Below are 14,492 nucleotides of genomic sequence, written 5' to 3'. Positions count from 1 at the left end.
CTACATCAGACTTTGTCCAATGTAGCCCCTATTCCTTCCAGACCTCCAGGTGTCCTGTCCTTCAGATGTCCTGCCCTCCATACCTTCATACCTCCAGACATCCTGTCCTTCATACCTCCGTCACCCTGTCCTCCTGTCCTCTGGACCTTCAGACCTCCTATCCTCCCATCCTGTTTCCTGTAGAAGTATTACCTTGCAGTGGGAACTCTTCTGAGCATTTCCTGCATTCCTCCGGAAGTCCTCCAGACTTTGTCAGACCATCATTGGACCTCATATGAAATGAAGGGCACATACTCAGGTAAGGGGCACAGTGTATGAGCTGAGGCCAAGCCCCTCTGAGTCAGTCTCTCTCTCCCTTGAGCAACATGGTTCTTAACAGCAAAGCACAGACTATGCACTCTACCTGTGGGGTTCCTATTAATTGCTGGGACAAGTTTGTCCTCACAGCGTGTTACCTCACTAACCGTGCACCCATCGCTTCCCAGGTCAGCCATACCCCATATGAGCACTGGTTTAATACCAAGCCCAATCTATCACACCTTTGTGAGATCAGTTGTCATGCATTTGTTCTGATTCAAAATTGTCATAATCCCAAGATTTATAACCACTCTGTGGAATGTGTGCTAATTGGTTATTCTCCTGACTCTAAGGCCTACCATTGCTACCATCATGAGTCTCACAAAGTGTTTGTCTTGTTTCACGTGTCTTTTATTGAATTGCATACCTCTAGTGACACTCCTTTTCGCCCTGGCCTTACTATCAAGAATTCCACTGTCCCTTCCCCTCCTTTGTCCCAGCATGTTAGCGTCACCAATGCCCTGGAGGACAAGACCCTACCTGAATAACCACAACCTACTACTCCTGGGCCATGGCATTCATCACACACTCCTGTTCCATCTGAGTGCAAATGTGCAGCTGAAGGAATCCCTTATGCTAATGCAACACAGCGGGCTGTACTCAAATCTATGGTTGATGCAGAGCATCTTTGCACACTTGACAATGAACAGGTTTACTCTGCAGAAGCAAGTGACAGCACATTGACTGATCTAGAGGATGAGATCACATACTTAATGGAGGTATTTGCTGCTATCCCTGATGACTTCAGGAATGAGCACCCAGATGACCCTACAACATGTGCCAAGGCCATGTGCTCTGAAAACATGTCTGAATGGACTGCAGCAATGCAGGAGGAGTTTGATTCCCTTCATGACCTTGGTGTCTACAAACTGGTCCCTCATTCCACCATTCCCCCTGGATGCAAAGTTATGAAAGGTTGCCCCATTTTTAAACTGAAGTGAGACCAACATGGAAACCCAGCACAATTCAAGGCCCAATATGTCTGCTGTGGATACTCTGCAGTTTGGGGTCAAGACTATACAAAGACATCCACACCAACAGTGCATCTAGAATCCTTCCACATCCTTGCACACATTGGCACAGCTCTTGACTGGGAAATAGAGCAACTGGACATCAAGACTGCCTTCCTATATGGCCTGCTCAATTCAGATGAAGTCTGTTATATGGAGCAGCCTGAAGGCTTTGTCAAGACCAGTTTCAAGGACCACATCTGGGAACTTCAAAAGGGCCTCTATGGAATGAAACAGGGTGGACTCATCTGGAACTGTACCCTCAATGAAGTGATGTTATCCTAAGGCTTTATTTGTCTTAAAAGCAAACACTGCATCTATTACCACCAAACTGACGTCAGCACCCTCCTCATCACTGTCCACATCAATGACTTCTTCACTGTTGGAAGTTCCAAAGCTGTCATTACTGATTTCAAAAGCCAAATTAAAACTAAATGGCAAGTGTCAGAGCTTGGAGACACACACTTCTGTCTAGGAATCTCTATTGCATGCAATTGTCTGGCTCGCACAATTTCCTTATCACAAACAGCCCTCATCAACTGTATAATCACACAATTTGGACTTAAGGATGCTGTACCTGTCTCCCTCCCTATGGAACCTGGCCTGCACCTATCATGCCGTGATCACTCCCCTTGTTCTGATGCTGAATGCAACACCATGTCTTGCACTCCTTACTGTTCCCTCATCGGATCACTGATGTATCTAGCCATTAGTACCAGACCTGACATAGCTTATGCCATTCAGCAACTCTGCAAGTTTCTAGACTCATATGGTCATGGGCACTGGGAAGCTGCTAAATGTGTGGCCCGATACCTTAAAGGCACTTGCAACATGCAACTTGTCCTCAGAGGTGACCACACAGCTCATCTCCTTGCCCATACCAACAGTGACCTTGCAAGCTGTCCAGATACACATTGATCAGTCAGTGGGTACTGCTACTCACTTAGCAGCAGAGCTGCTACCTGGAGTGCTCATCAACAAAAAATGGTTTCACTGTCAACATGCAAGGCTGAATATGTGGCAGCATCCAAAGCTGGCAAGGAAATCAGGTGGCTACATACCTTACTGCACAAACTTGGTTTCATGCAATCCTCTGCCTCTCCCCTCATGTGTGACAACAATGGTGCGATCATCCTCACAGAAGATTCATCCTTCCACACCCATGTCAAACACATTGATATGGCTTATCACTCTATTCATGAACATGTCTCCCTTCACCAGCTCAAACTCCACTATGTTCATTCCAAGGACAATGTGGCTGATATTTTCACTAAAGCCCTCACAAAGAAAGACTATGAACGTCTGTGCAACAACCTGGGCCTCTGGTGATTCAGTCAAGGAGGAGATATGCATCATGTCAAGGAGGAGTGTTGGTGCATGAATGTGCATGTGCAACACGACACGGTTGGAATTCCAACACAGATGCATATATATACTTGTTTCTCTGTGTTTTCCCTTTTCCCTCAGTCACTTACACACCACCTAGACACTAACAATATGTCAATAGATTGACATGTGTCTAGCTTTAACATTATAGACAGCCTTCACAGGTACAAATATTGACTGGCCAGCCTGTCACTTTGCTTTAGCTTGTGTGGAGGCTTTGTTGGGGTGTGGCATAACTGTCAGACTGTCAAGTACAGGGCAAATATGAATGGACTATGTTACAGGCAAACAATAAAAAATTAAATCAGTCCACATTTTGAAATATGGGCACTTAATTCAAAAAAGTTAGACTATGTGTCTTTTTAAGTTAGTAAGCCTTTGAGAAATATCTGATGAGGTTCTGAAGTTCAAAAAATGTGGTGTGGAGGAGTTGAAAAAGTGTTACGTGTACTGTAGTTAGTTGTCTACTACATAGTATTAGGTCAGTTAAGCATATGACATAAGCTGCTATGCTGTTGAATCTGCACAAATATTATTTGTGTTGCCCCGAAACAAAAATGTGTGACCACCGAGAAAATGTGTGTCCCCCTGAAAAAATGTGTGCCCCCCCCAAAAAAAAATAGTGTCCCCCAAAAGAAATAGTGTTGCCCCAAGAAAAATATTATATCACCCCCAAAAAACAAAGTGCAATTCCAAACGGTTTGTATGCAACTAGAAGACTACTTGATACAATCCATAATTTCACTTTTTCTCCTCTACAAGTTGAGTCACCATTGCTTTAACATCACCTTCAATTGCAATTGCCTCATTGAATGCTTTCTTAATGTGCCTTGAGAAATTGATTGCAGTTCCTTGCCTGCAGACACCCTCTTGAGCAAGGGTCGTACCATGCTTGAACTTGGGTTGCATGCTCTGTCACACATGTTATCAACAAAAATATCAAATCACAAAGAGAGACAAACTTACCATGACTGTGTCAGTGGCACATTTCACCACCACCCTGAGTGAGACATCAACATAATTCCCACCAGAACTATGATCACCATGAAGCTGGCATTGATCTGGATCCACAATACTATGAAGAGTAACCCAGTTCATTGCATATGGGACATAGAGTTGGTCAGTGTGAATGGGGCTAGAGGTGACATCAAGAGCAACTCTAATGAGATGCAACACACTTACGATTCATAGTTTTGAGACATGTATCCCTCAGAGGGAGCCCACTTAGCTGTTGAAAAGCAGAGAGGACCATTAGGTAAGTCCAGGGTATACCCAGAGTCTAGGTATCATATATGAGTCCCTATCATAGCATGGAGATTACATGTAAGACACTCACCTGAGCCATCACCTTTGATGGTCATGGAAGGCAGGCCTGCCCCATCAATTGCCTTGATACAGGATGCACTGACCTCAGCAGGGAGACTAGCTACCAGCAAATTCCAGCTCAAAGCCAAAATTCCTAAAGCACGAGAGTCCTTCTCCTGCCTTGCAGTCATCAAAAGCCTCTTATTGGTAAGGTTATTCACCAGACCAAAGACACGTGCATGGCAGGGACCTGCATTCCAGCCAAACTGAATCAGCTCCCCCCCATGAGTAGGCTATCCGACCTGTCAGAAACATATACTGAATTGAGACGGGAAAAAACTCACCCTGACTCCCTTGTGGTCATTGACAGCCTCATTGATGATATTGTTGACATAAGTCAACAGGTCAGGATGCTGGCTACACCTCCCACAGAGTACAGCAAGTGAGACCAAACCTATATACTAAACGAGTCAGACATGAAAGACAAAAGGACCATTCATACCATTGGAATTGATGAAAATAATGCTTTCATCTGGTTTGATCACATACCAAGAACCATAAACAGGAACAGAAAGGGTGGAACTCCCACTGTCAACCAGATCCTCATTGCCACAGTCCACTAAAAGAGTGCCCCGCTTAAAGCTGGTGTCATCAAAGTGATCATGAATGACTACTTTGACCATACCAGTGGCTGCAAGAGACTGGGCTGTCAGTGGGGTAGCATGTAGGCTGAGAGCCTTTGCCTATCAAGTACAGTGTAAAATAATTCAGCAACAGCAGAGAGAACACTCACAATGGTTCGTTTCTTAGAGCGAGCCACATTCCTCTTTCTGTGGCGATGGAGGGAATACTCACTGAGAGCCTCCTTGAGAGATTCTGGCACCAATGCAGCATTCTTGGTAGCCAGGAGCTGCATATGACTAGCCTGGATATACAAACACTCAGATCTTAGCATAGATATTGTAATAGAAACATACTTACAGATTTTGCAAGGCCTGGATCATCCCCAAAAGCAAGAAGATCCTTATCAAGATCTGATCTAATCTTAAGTGCATACATAAAGCATGTACTTCCAGCTAGATGCTCAAAGTCTATGCACCACCAGTATATTAGCCTAGATAATGATGGTAAAATATCACATACATTGTCCCAGATGGGTAGGATTTCTTGATTGTGAGGCCATGGTGGTGGTTGAAAGTGTAGTGGTCAGCAGCAGAATGGCTGACCATTTTCGCAATTTTGGCACTTTTCATATGACATATATTATTTATTTATTTTTACAGTATCTGCTGGATAGTGTAGTGGTAACTTGGTCCCTGTTGCATTGCTGTGCAGGATTTAGCCAGGAAGCTCTGCCATTCAACTCCCCCCATTGCCACAATTAATTATGCCATGTTATTCACTGTAGAGGTTATCCTAATCGTTTGTTGCTCATTTTCATTACATTTATGCTTTTTTTTTGATTTTTTGACATAAAATCCTGGCTTCTATGCAACAACCTATCGTCACACCCACAGTTTCTACTGGAAATATGTTACAGGGAGCTGAAATATGAAGTGACTGCTCTTATGACCCCCTCAATAATCCTCTCCTTGACCTTGAGCCCATCTAATTCTATCATCGCATCAACCATAACTTGTCTGCATGCAATATTCATACCATCAGGTAATGGGGCCTCAATGATGAGTTGGAGGGTCTGTGCCAGTGGGAGTGGGTTTGTTGGGTGGAGGATCACACAAGCTACTTTCTTCCACCAGAATCCTGACCATGCCTCCTTGCACTGGCTATGTAAGTGAGTCGAGCAGCTGAAAGATGGTGAAACAAGGAGTGAGGGTGGGTAAGCTGCCAATGCTCATTGTTTTCGCTCTATCACCTCTTTTGCCTGAGCGATAATTGTATATACTTTGAACCCCATCTGAGCAGCCTCAGTATCAGTAGTGTTCACAAGCGACAGTGATATGATCTCACAGATTGCCAGAGCAATCCACCAAGGTATGGAATATAACCGAGCAAGTTCTAGTCTGCAAGTAGGCTGCAGGGCAAGGTTTTCCAGCCCATCAATAGTGAACTTGATGCTATTGCTTATCATCCACAGGTGCAAAACCTTAAGGATAGCAACAAGCAATTGTTCCTCAGATGGTGGAGAAATCGAGCTGCTAGAACACACCAATTAAGCCACTCTATAATATACAATCTATATCATGGCTACACATACATGTGGTAAACCCAGTTGAGAAAATATGTAAAGTCCTCCTCTGAGATCTGATGTAGGACAATGAGAAGTTGCTCTGTACCATCAGTATCATAACCTGATGGCATAGCCAAAATTGCTTCCAAAGCAGGAGAATGCCAAACAAGTACACCTTGATGTACACAAAATAAGGTATTGCTAGCCTGTGGTAGAAGTAATCCAGAAACCAGCCAGAAATTGAGCAAAACTCGAGAGACATTCACTTTAGAACTTACTCAAAAGACAATGTTTCCATCTCCGAACCAAAACTCACCATGCCTGTGAGGAACCAATCTCTGATTGACATCCATGGTGGATAAGAGCTTCAGATAGTACTAGGTGGGCTTGTATAATGGCCAGATGAACTTCATATCGTCTCACCCACCATGGATTGACCAAATCAACAACAGTAAACACTTGGATGATTACATAACAAATATTGGTCAAAGTGCTGTGTTAACCTGACTCAAGCTACAATGGATCTACCTCCATTACCACAGCCTATTGATGGCTCAGGTGTCTGGCCTGATCATCTGCATCAAGCCCATGACACTCTGTTCTATATCTATCATCATGCATTGCAAGCACTCCAGACTTGCAGCAAACTGCACCACATACATTTTCATGCTGAGGCCATTGCCAATAATGCCATACCACTACTACATGCACTGTGTTGACTTTCACTATCTTTTGCCTTTTAGACTTCGTATTACCTTCTTGGCACTATCTGGTACTATCAGCTTCAACACCATATGCAATGCATCTTCCTGCTTCTTGACCACACGAACTCCTCTGCTTGTCCATTCACCGGTACAATTACCTAAGCTCTTGGTCTCTCATATTTAGTTCACGTCATCTCAACACATACCTCAGTTTGTTCTTGAACTTACTGAGGTATGTTATATCTCTTACTTGCTGTTCTATCTCATACTGATGTAACCTAGCGTGCGCTCCCACTAGGTAGATATCTTCAATGATAGTTTGTTCTTGAACTTACTGAGCATGCGCTCCCGCTAGTTATTCTAGTGATCACACTGGAGAATTCTTCTTTGGTAGAGGGCATTCCTATGTCCTGGGTTCTTCAAATCACAGCAAAACTTGGAATGCTACTGAAGCAGCTGCAGCAGGCTGAAACAACAGCACAAGGAGGGTAAGCCTACCGTATTTACTGCAGTAGTTCTAATATCTAGTCCTTTGCCAGTGAAACATCGAATATTTCAGTTCCACAGCCAATCACTACTGAACACACCAGAAAACCAGGGAGACCACGTAAGGTGCCAAATGTTCAGTTGTTGCATGAATTTGCCTCTCCTGGTCACCATCTACAACAAACCAAACTTGCACGAGTCATGGGTATCCACCGTAATACTTTGCACTCCTACTTGAAGCAGAACAATGTTAGCTACAAGTATAGCTTAATCTTGGATGCTGACCTGGATCATGCTGTTTGGGAGTTTCATCAGATGAAACCAAATTCTGGAGTTCACTATCTTACTGGCCATCTACGACAGCTGGGCTTGCAGATACAGCAGCAGCATATTACTGCCTCTATCCACTGTGTTGATCCCTTAGGAACTGTCCTCCAACAACACACTATGATTCAACAGCAACAGTACAAGGTTTCACGGCCAAATGCTCTGTGGCACATGAATGGTCACCATAAGCTGATTCATTGGGGTATCATAATCCATGGTATCATTGATGGGTATTGTCACACAGTAGGCTATTATTCTTGACTAGCCACCCATATCTGATAGATATTGACTTTTAGATGGTCACCATTCATCCCAGCACAAGCAATAGTGCATCCACAGTGCTTGAGGTGTTTTTGAATGCAGTCACTCTCTATGGTACACCTTCAAGAGTATGAGGTGATAGAGGCAGAGAAAACAAGAAGGTATCAGTTTATATGATCATGACTAGAGGGCCTAACCGTGCAAGCTTTATGTGGGGATCATTAGTAACCACACTTTAATTACTTACATTAGTTGTTCTAAAATCTGCTGCTTGCTAGATCAACTCACAACAGCAGGATTGAACGATCCTGGGTTGAGGTCGGCACTCAATTTGCTTGCATGTGGCATGCATTTTTCTACCAGCTTGAGAGGCTTCATGGACTCAATGTATCTAATGCCCAGCATCTTTGGCTATTACATGAGCTGTTCCTCAGACAGATTGAGTCTGACTGCAACACATTTCAAGCTGAATGGAATGTACACCCTATCTCTGGAGAAGGACATGATCAGAGCCCAAATGTATGTCATCTAATAGCTCAGACACAGCTAGCTAAATAAATTGATTTTGATTTTGTATCTATCAGGATATGAGGCTTATGGGCCAGCTCAAGCATGGACTATATGCTGACGATTGTGAAGGAGTCCATCCTGATATCATCAGACAATACTATGGAACTGCAGGAAGGCCTATTCATCGTGCACCCCATCAAACTGGAGCAGGTCATCCCTCAGATGAGGTATACTCAGCTTCTGGATCTACTGATGGAGAATCGGACGATGAAGAATCAGAAGAGGAATGGGAAGATATTAATGATGCAGAGGACATTGGTACAGAAGATCTACAAGAGCTTCCCCAGCTTATCGCTGCAGATCACAATGCCCATTTTCACCATAAGCCTGTCCGTGTCCCAAAACATGCCAGTCCTTTTTGCTCTGCTACTCTTTACGACACCTTTTGTCAAGCCCTTGATCAAGTACAAGAGGCAGAGCATATCCCAGATGGATTTGGTATCCTTCCACATGAATGGGATGATGATGAGTATCCTTCACATGAAATAATTCAATCAGGATAACAAGGGACCAAAGAACTACAAATTCCCTTACCTGACTTTATTTGGTGACCTAGGGCAATCCAGTGGTGTCGAGCACTCGATATTATGATCAGGCTTTTGGAGCTTGCTGGTACTGATGTTGAATCAGATAGTGACACAGATAGTACTACTGCTAGTGTTGGTGATCATAATGATTCTGATGGCTAATTACAATTACAATATCTAGACTATCAATATAAGAGTGATCAGTCTGAATTGACAATGTTAAGTTTAAAGTGACTATGCAATTATATGACATGAGCAGCCACAGATCACATGATGGGTAATGTGGTTGAATTCAATTATGACCACTTTCATACTACTACAATCTACAATCAACTTTCTTTTTTTAAATACTTCTGTCCTGTCTCTACCAGTCACTCCTTCACTACTCTTTGTTTTTTTCAATTCTTTCATATGGCTCTCAAGCATAAGTGACAAGCCAGCAGCTCTCATAAAACTTCATCTGGTTCCAATTTGCATCCTTCTACCTTGGAGTCTAAGCAGATGGAAACCTCTAGAAAATCAAGCTCAACACTAGCAGTTAACTCTATTCTGCAGGAATTGCTTGGAGGTTCAGCTGGATCTTCAACTGCCTATAGAAAGGCCAATAGTGAGGCCAACCAAGGTTTAAAGTCTGCTTCTCAATCACACAGCAGGTCTAAGGCCCAGATGGTCCCCAAAGTAAGTGCCAGCATGTTTGAAAAGGAGTTGTTGCTTATGCCATGGACTTGGAATACTTTTTTACTAGTCAAAGTCAGCTCATCCTCTTGACTTCCAGTTTATAGCTGGCAAAATCATTTTCATTCCTTGTGGGACAAAACAGGTAAGTAGTTGATATTGCGACTACTATTGGCTGAGATTACTGATTCTAACCTTGTTAGCCTAAGAAGACCTCACATTCATACATCCCCCTTCTGACACCTGTTCTTCACAATCCTCAAATGCCAACTCTGGTGGAAGTCCAGACTCTTGAAGTCATGAGACTAGTGATCACAGATCATGTTGATGGTATTGTCATCAGCAAGAACTGGTCTTTCATGCTCTTTGACCTCGAGCTTCACAAATTTTTCCCACAACTCTTCCTTTATCTCAATGCCTCGCCAAAGTTGCCTAATCCAGATTACGAGGAGCACCAAGATGAGATCTTTCAATATCTGCCCCAATACTATCTTTGTGTCAAGGAGAAGCAAAGAATCATAATCCCTCCTGGTATCCAATTCCCTGATGGATCATCGGTGGCATGAAATGCAAGGATGAATAAGAGAGGTGGATTTCGAGAAAATGTGGTCATTCTAGGTCAGTCCTTAGTTCATTCGCTTCACACAGACTACTGATAGCTTATTTCTTAGCCACTTGCCAGAGCATCCCAACATCAGTGTTACAAGGATGGGCGAAATCAAAAGAGAAGGATAAGATGCCCTCTCTCCCATCTAGATCAGCATCTCATGATCTCACTGAGTCTGAGAGCATATCTGATGACTCAGATGACAACTCCTCATCCAAGTCAAGCTTATCCAAGCCCCCCAAAAAAAGCAAATATCATCAAGGTACAGTCCATTGGTTTTGTTTGTTGATTGTCAATAGACTCATGATGAACATCAGTATTGACAGGAACTGACGATGAGATCCTGCCAGCATCAGACTCTGAAAACTTATCCAAATCAGCCACTATAGTTGACTTAACTGCAAGTGATGATGAATACCCTAATAACTTCTTCAGTTCCTTCAAGCTAGACAATCATGAGGTTGTAGCCAAGCCAGAGGTAGCAGTGGAGGCTGACCTTGCCCCTTTTGAGCCTTTTGAGTCACCTGGGCCTGTCTCAACACCCCCATCACAGACTGGTGAAATTTTTGCAACACCAACCTTACAGGCCTCTGGGTCTTTTGTTATTGATCCCAGTCTCGATAACCCATGGGAAGGAAATCGTCTCTTTGATTTCTAGGTCCTATCATTTAATTTGTAATTATTTTGCACCTATATCATCCAAGTCATACCCAACTTCCTATCACAAACTGACACTACAGATTTATCCCTCCTTTTAAATGCACTTTTCTCTATTGTGGTTTATATTCTGTTAATCGTACATAGTAACTGTCTCTTACTACAATCTTTTTAATTGATTTATTTCTTGTAAGTCCGAAGTGGAAATGAGCCTTACCATGATAAAAAAAACATACATAAATTGTCGGAATCATGCTTTGTTTTGGGGGGAGACATAATATAATTTTGGGGCGACACATTTTTCTCGGGGCGACACAATTTTTTTCGGGGGGGCACACATTTTTCCCAGGGGTCACACATTTTTGTTTCGGGGGGACACAAATAATATTTGTGCAGATTCAACAGCATATGGCTTGGCCTATTCGGCTGGCCCGCAGCCTGAAGCCGGGCCATGCACGTCACTACACGAACTGGACTCAGCCTCTCTCAGAGAAGGCCCAGGGTGGGCAGCACTCACTCTCGTATAGTCACAAACTGGAAGTGCCCTCCCCTCTGTGCTCGGATCCAGCCATCCATGGGTAGTATTCTGATGCTAATAAAGCCATATGTCATCACGCCCACAGCGACTCCACGTGAAAACAATGCTTCAGCGCGAGGCATGATATTGATGAGAGATTAAGGATGTGGTTGTGCAAGCCTAAGGGAGAGCAGGATAGTCGCCCATGGACTTCGAATGCTCCAATTAAGTATGTAATAGTGCTCAGCCAAGGAGTCCAGGCCCGGTACCATATGATTGCTGGTTATAGCGCTCACGATAAAGCTTCATGCACATCAGCAGGTCACAAATTTTATGCACGCAGTTTGCTCTTCCCAACAGTAAAGGCATAAGGACCTGAGGTACCTTACGTACAAGAAGCGGAATGATTTGTTTGAAGTCAGACGGTCCAAAGGCAAATAAAAGTACAATTTGAGTGGTCCAACTAGCCAAATAGAATCAAGAAGCCATCTAACCCCAGAGATATGCTTCATGGGTATACCTGCCACCCCTGGCTGCGCCAGCGCCGATAACACTGTTGATTTCTGTGATATCTTCAGTAGACAACTCGACATCTCCTCCAGCACAATTCTCTCGAGTGCGCTTTGCATGCCTTACAGCGATGTCAAGACCCATACCAATCACATGTCTAGACAGGAACTTACGAGGAACCTGGCAAAGGGATGACGTGCTTGCCCAGCGATGCAACCCAAGCGATGCTGAGTTGAGCAGAAGTTATATTCTTGCTCCTCGCAATCGCAGTCAACGCATCGACAATGGCAAAGTTGTGTTTGAAGTTCTGTAAACCTATGATGAGGTAATGATGAAGCGCATGTCGGGGAACTTACATCTTCCTGGAAACGAGGCATTGAGCGGCGGAAATCTCCCTCTGGCAAATGTGGTAAACACGGCAGATAAACGTCCCAGAGCGATGCTATTACCTGGAATGTCCTCAAGCCTCTTGATTTGACCAGTCAAAAACCCATGACCAAGCGGGCTAAAGATGATGTATGTCAGATCGGAAAATGCCTGTACTAGCATGGCACGTACGAGTATGCGATAACAGCAACGCCTAGCTCTTCGGCAGTGGCAATGACTGACAGAAAGATGAGTTACTCCAACGGAACATTATGTATGATGATGTACCTTTTCTGGCCTCCTCTCCGTATTCCCATGGGCTGACTTCAATCTCGACAGCAGCAATGGAGTGTACCTGAAACATACTAAGCAAATGTCTTGCCGAGACGCTCATATTATCCACGTACAGCATTACCGCGCCGCAGGGTGTCAGCGCTGCATTCAGACATGCCAATATGGTCTAGTTTACCCTCGTTCTTGAGTTCCACAAGAGCCCTGATCGATTCTTCCAAAGGAATATTGGGGTCTACACGTGCACTCTGGAACAAATCAAGGCGCTTGGTGCCGCGAAGCTTCTCATTGATGAGCTCAACGCTTCGTCTCAAGTTGGCGGGCCTGACGAGCAAGATAGCATCTCATTATAATGATGTGCAACCAAAACTTACGAGCCATCCGGCACCAGTGTGCCAGGCTTTACTCCTCCCTAAAAAAAACAAGGAGTTAATCATGATAAGACGGAAGCGGAATAGATCGTACCTTGATGGACAAGAAAGTCTTGTCTACGTAGTCGGGGTACTTCTCGAAGAACCGGGCGATCATCTCGAGGTTCGTGGTCGTTAAGTCATGCGCGTAGAATTCCCCTGTAGCTGAAGTTAGCACATATGTCTTACGTCGGAGACTTTTGCCTACCTCCGTTAAGGAACATCTTTGTTCCAGGAGGAAGGGCGTCCACGCCAGCCTTGATAGCTTCAAAACATTGTTCATCTGGGACTGGCTCGGGCGCCCATCTACACAATCGATGTAAACTTAATCCAACGACGTCAAAAGAAAACGCACGTCATCATCATCAATCCATGCTAAGAGGGGAAGGTCAGTGAAAAAAACAGGATAAAGACCAACATACATACAGCTACTTTACCGACAGTAACGTTAGATGCAGTACCGCCGAGAGACGTAGTGGCTCGAATAGACATTCTGATAAAGGTTCTGAGATTCTGGATTGACGATAGACCGCAGGAAGCTGGAGTGGTCTTTATAGCTGTCTAGGAAGTACGCATGAGCCGGCTGAGATATTTACGCAGTGTGTGCGGCAGATTTGATTATCGAGTGGTTGCATACTTTGTGAGAGGGGACGCGTTTGTCGGAACGTTGATTTTGATGACATGATCACTATTAGTCATCTTGCGACACAAAGCGTCTATCATGCGAGCGGGCCATCAGCGCTTCAGCAATGAGTCCGACCTTTCGTCAGCTTAGTATGCTAGGCTGATTAACGATTTTTCTGGCCATCAAAATTGCCCCCGTCATCGATATCATCAACGTTACGCTTCAAATTAGAACGCACTGCTCGCCGGGACCACCGAGTACCGAGGTAACGTTTCTCAATCGCCCCCTCGCATCACTGGTTAACGTCAATTTCGAGCGCCTGGAACAAGTTGACAACAACTCGAATCGCTCCGGTCGCGATTACCGACTGTTGCGGAACTTGAGGCCGAGGAGGTATTGATGAGCTATCATGATGTACTGGCAAATTTGATAGCTACAGAACTGGTGCAAGCCCCAGCAGAGCCTATGTATCCGCCTCAGCAAATCTGCAGAAGCCTTGAGTACGTAGTGTTGGTCGTTTGTCAGAACATCGATTTTGATGACGTGATCACTAGCCATAGCAGTCGCTCAGACATACGACTTACGTATCAACTGAGCACACCCTTTTGTCAGCTTAGTGTACTAGCCTGAGCCTAGGCTTCTTTTTGGCTTGATTCTAATCAAAATTGTCTCCGTTCTCGATACCATCATCAACGTAGGCCACACGACGAGCT

General features: G+C 44.2%; 5 protein-coding genes across 5 annotated transcripts; 1 reads left to right on the top strand and 4 right to left on the bottom strand.

Annotated features, from left to right (window-relative positions):
* Nucleotides 1–3,487: 3,487 nt before the first annotated feature.
* On the bottom strand, nt 3,488–5,244 carry BJ212DRAFT_1572539 (uncharacterized protein; the record flags this gene model as incomplete). The annotated part of the gene is made up of 9 exons (XM_041342073.1): nt 3,488–3,665; nt 3,720–3,888; nt 3,936–4,032; nt 4,090–4,351; nt 4,403–4,512; nt 4,561–4,801; nt 4,852–4,983; nt 5,040–5,149; nt 5,202–5,244. 9 exons carry the CDS (start codon nt 5,239–5,241, stop codon nt 3,495–3,497), a joined length of 1,332 nt encoding a protein of 443 aa, XP_041199871.1. The 3' UTR covers nt 3,488–3,494.
* Nucleotides 5,245–8,303: 3,059 nt separating this feature from the next.
* BJ212DRAFT_1257563 (uncharacterized protein) lies at nt 8,304–9,097 on the top strand (the record flags this gene model as incomplete). The annotated part of the gene is made up of 3 exons (XM_041329866.1): nt 8,304–8,543; nt 8,609–8,761; nt 8,819–9,097. Coding segments are annotated over 3 exons (672 nt in total), but the record flags the coding sequence as incomplete, so codon positions are not given.
* Nucleotides 9,098–11,164: 2,067 nt separating this feature from the next.
* Nucleotides 11,165–11,473, bottom strand: BJ212DRAFT_1309914 (uncharacterized protein; the record flags this gene model as incomplete). Its single annotated transcript, XM_041333961.1, has 2 exons — nt 11,278–11,473; nt 11,165–11,227 (listed from the first exon to the last, which is right to left on the bottom strand). A coding segment is annotated over exon 1 (189 nt), but the record flags the coding sequence as incomplete, so codon positions are not given.
* On the bottom strand, nt 11,394–11,753 carry BJ212DRAFT_1309912 (uncharacterized protein). The gene is made up of 2 exons (XM_041333960.1): nt 11,578–11,753; nt 11,394–11,521 (listed from the first exon to the last, which is right to left on the bottom strand). Exons 1-2 carry the CDS (start codon nt 11,718–11,720, stop codon nt 11,479–11,481), a joined length of 186 nt encoding a protein of 61 aa, XP_041199868.1. The 5' UTR covers nt 11,721–11,753; the 3' UTR covers nt 11,394–11,478.
* Nucleotides 11,754–11,900: 147 nt separating this feature from the next.
* BJ212DRAFT_25451 (NADP-dependent oxidoreductase domain-containing protein) lies at nt 11,901–13,892 on the bottom strand. The gene is made up of 12 exons (XM_041342756.1): nt 13,581–13,892; nt 13,510–13,529; nt 13,363–13,460; nt 13,210–13,313; nt 13,119–13,156; nt 12,861–13,068; nt 12,742–12,808; nt 12,646–12,691; nt 12,537–12,592; nt 12,444–12,484; nt 12,261–12,394; nt 11,901–12,208 (listed from the first exon to the last, which is right to left on the bottom strand). Exons 1-12 carry the CDS (start codon nt 13,644–13,646, stop codon nt 12,067–12,069), a joined length of 1,020 nt encoding a protein of 339 aa, XP_041199867.1. The 5' UTR covers nt 13,647–13,892; the 3' UTR covers nt 11,901–12,066.
* Between the last annotated feature and the right edge of the window lie 600 nt (nt 13,893–14,492).

This window comes from Suillus subaureus, assembly GCF_016647635.1.
Source record: "Suillus subaureus strain MN1 chromosome Unknown BJ212scaffold_1, whole genome shotgun sequence".
NCBI lineage: Eukaryota > Fungi > Basidiomycota > Agaricomycetes > Boletales > Suillaceae > Suillus > Suillus subaureus.
Note: the sequence above shows the minus strand (reverse complement) of the source record. Positions and strands in the feature narration are given on the sequence as shown.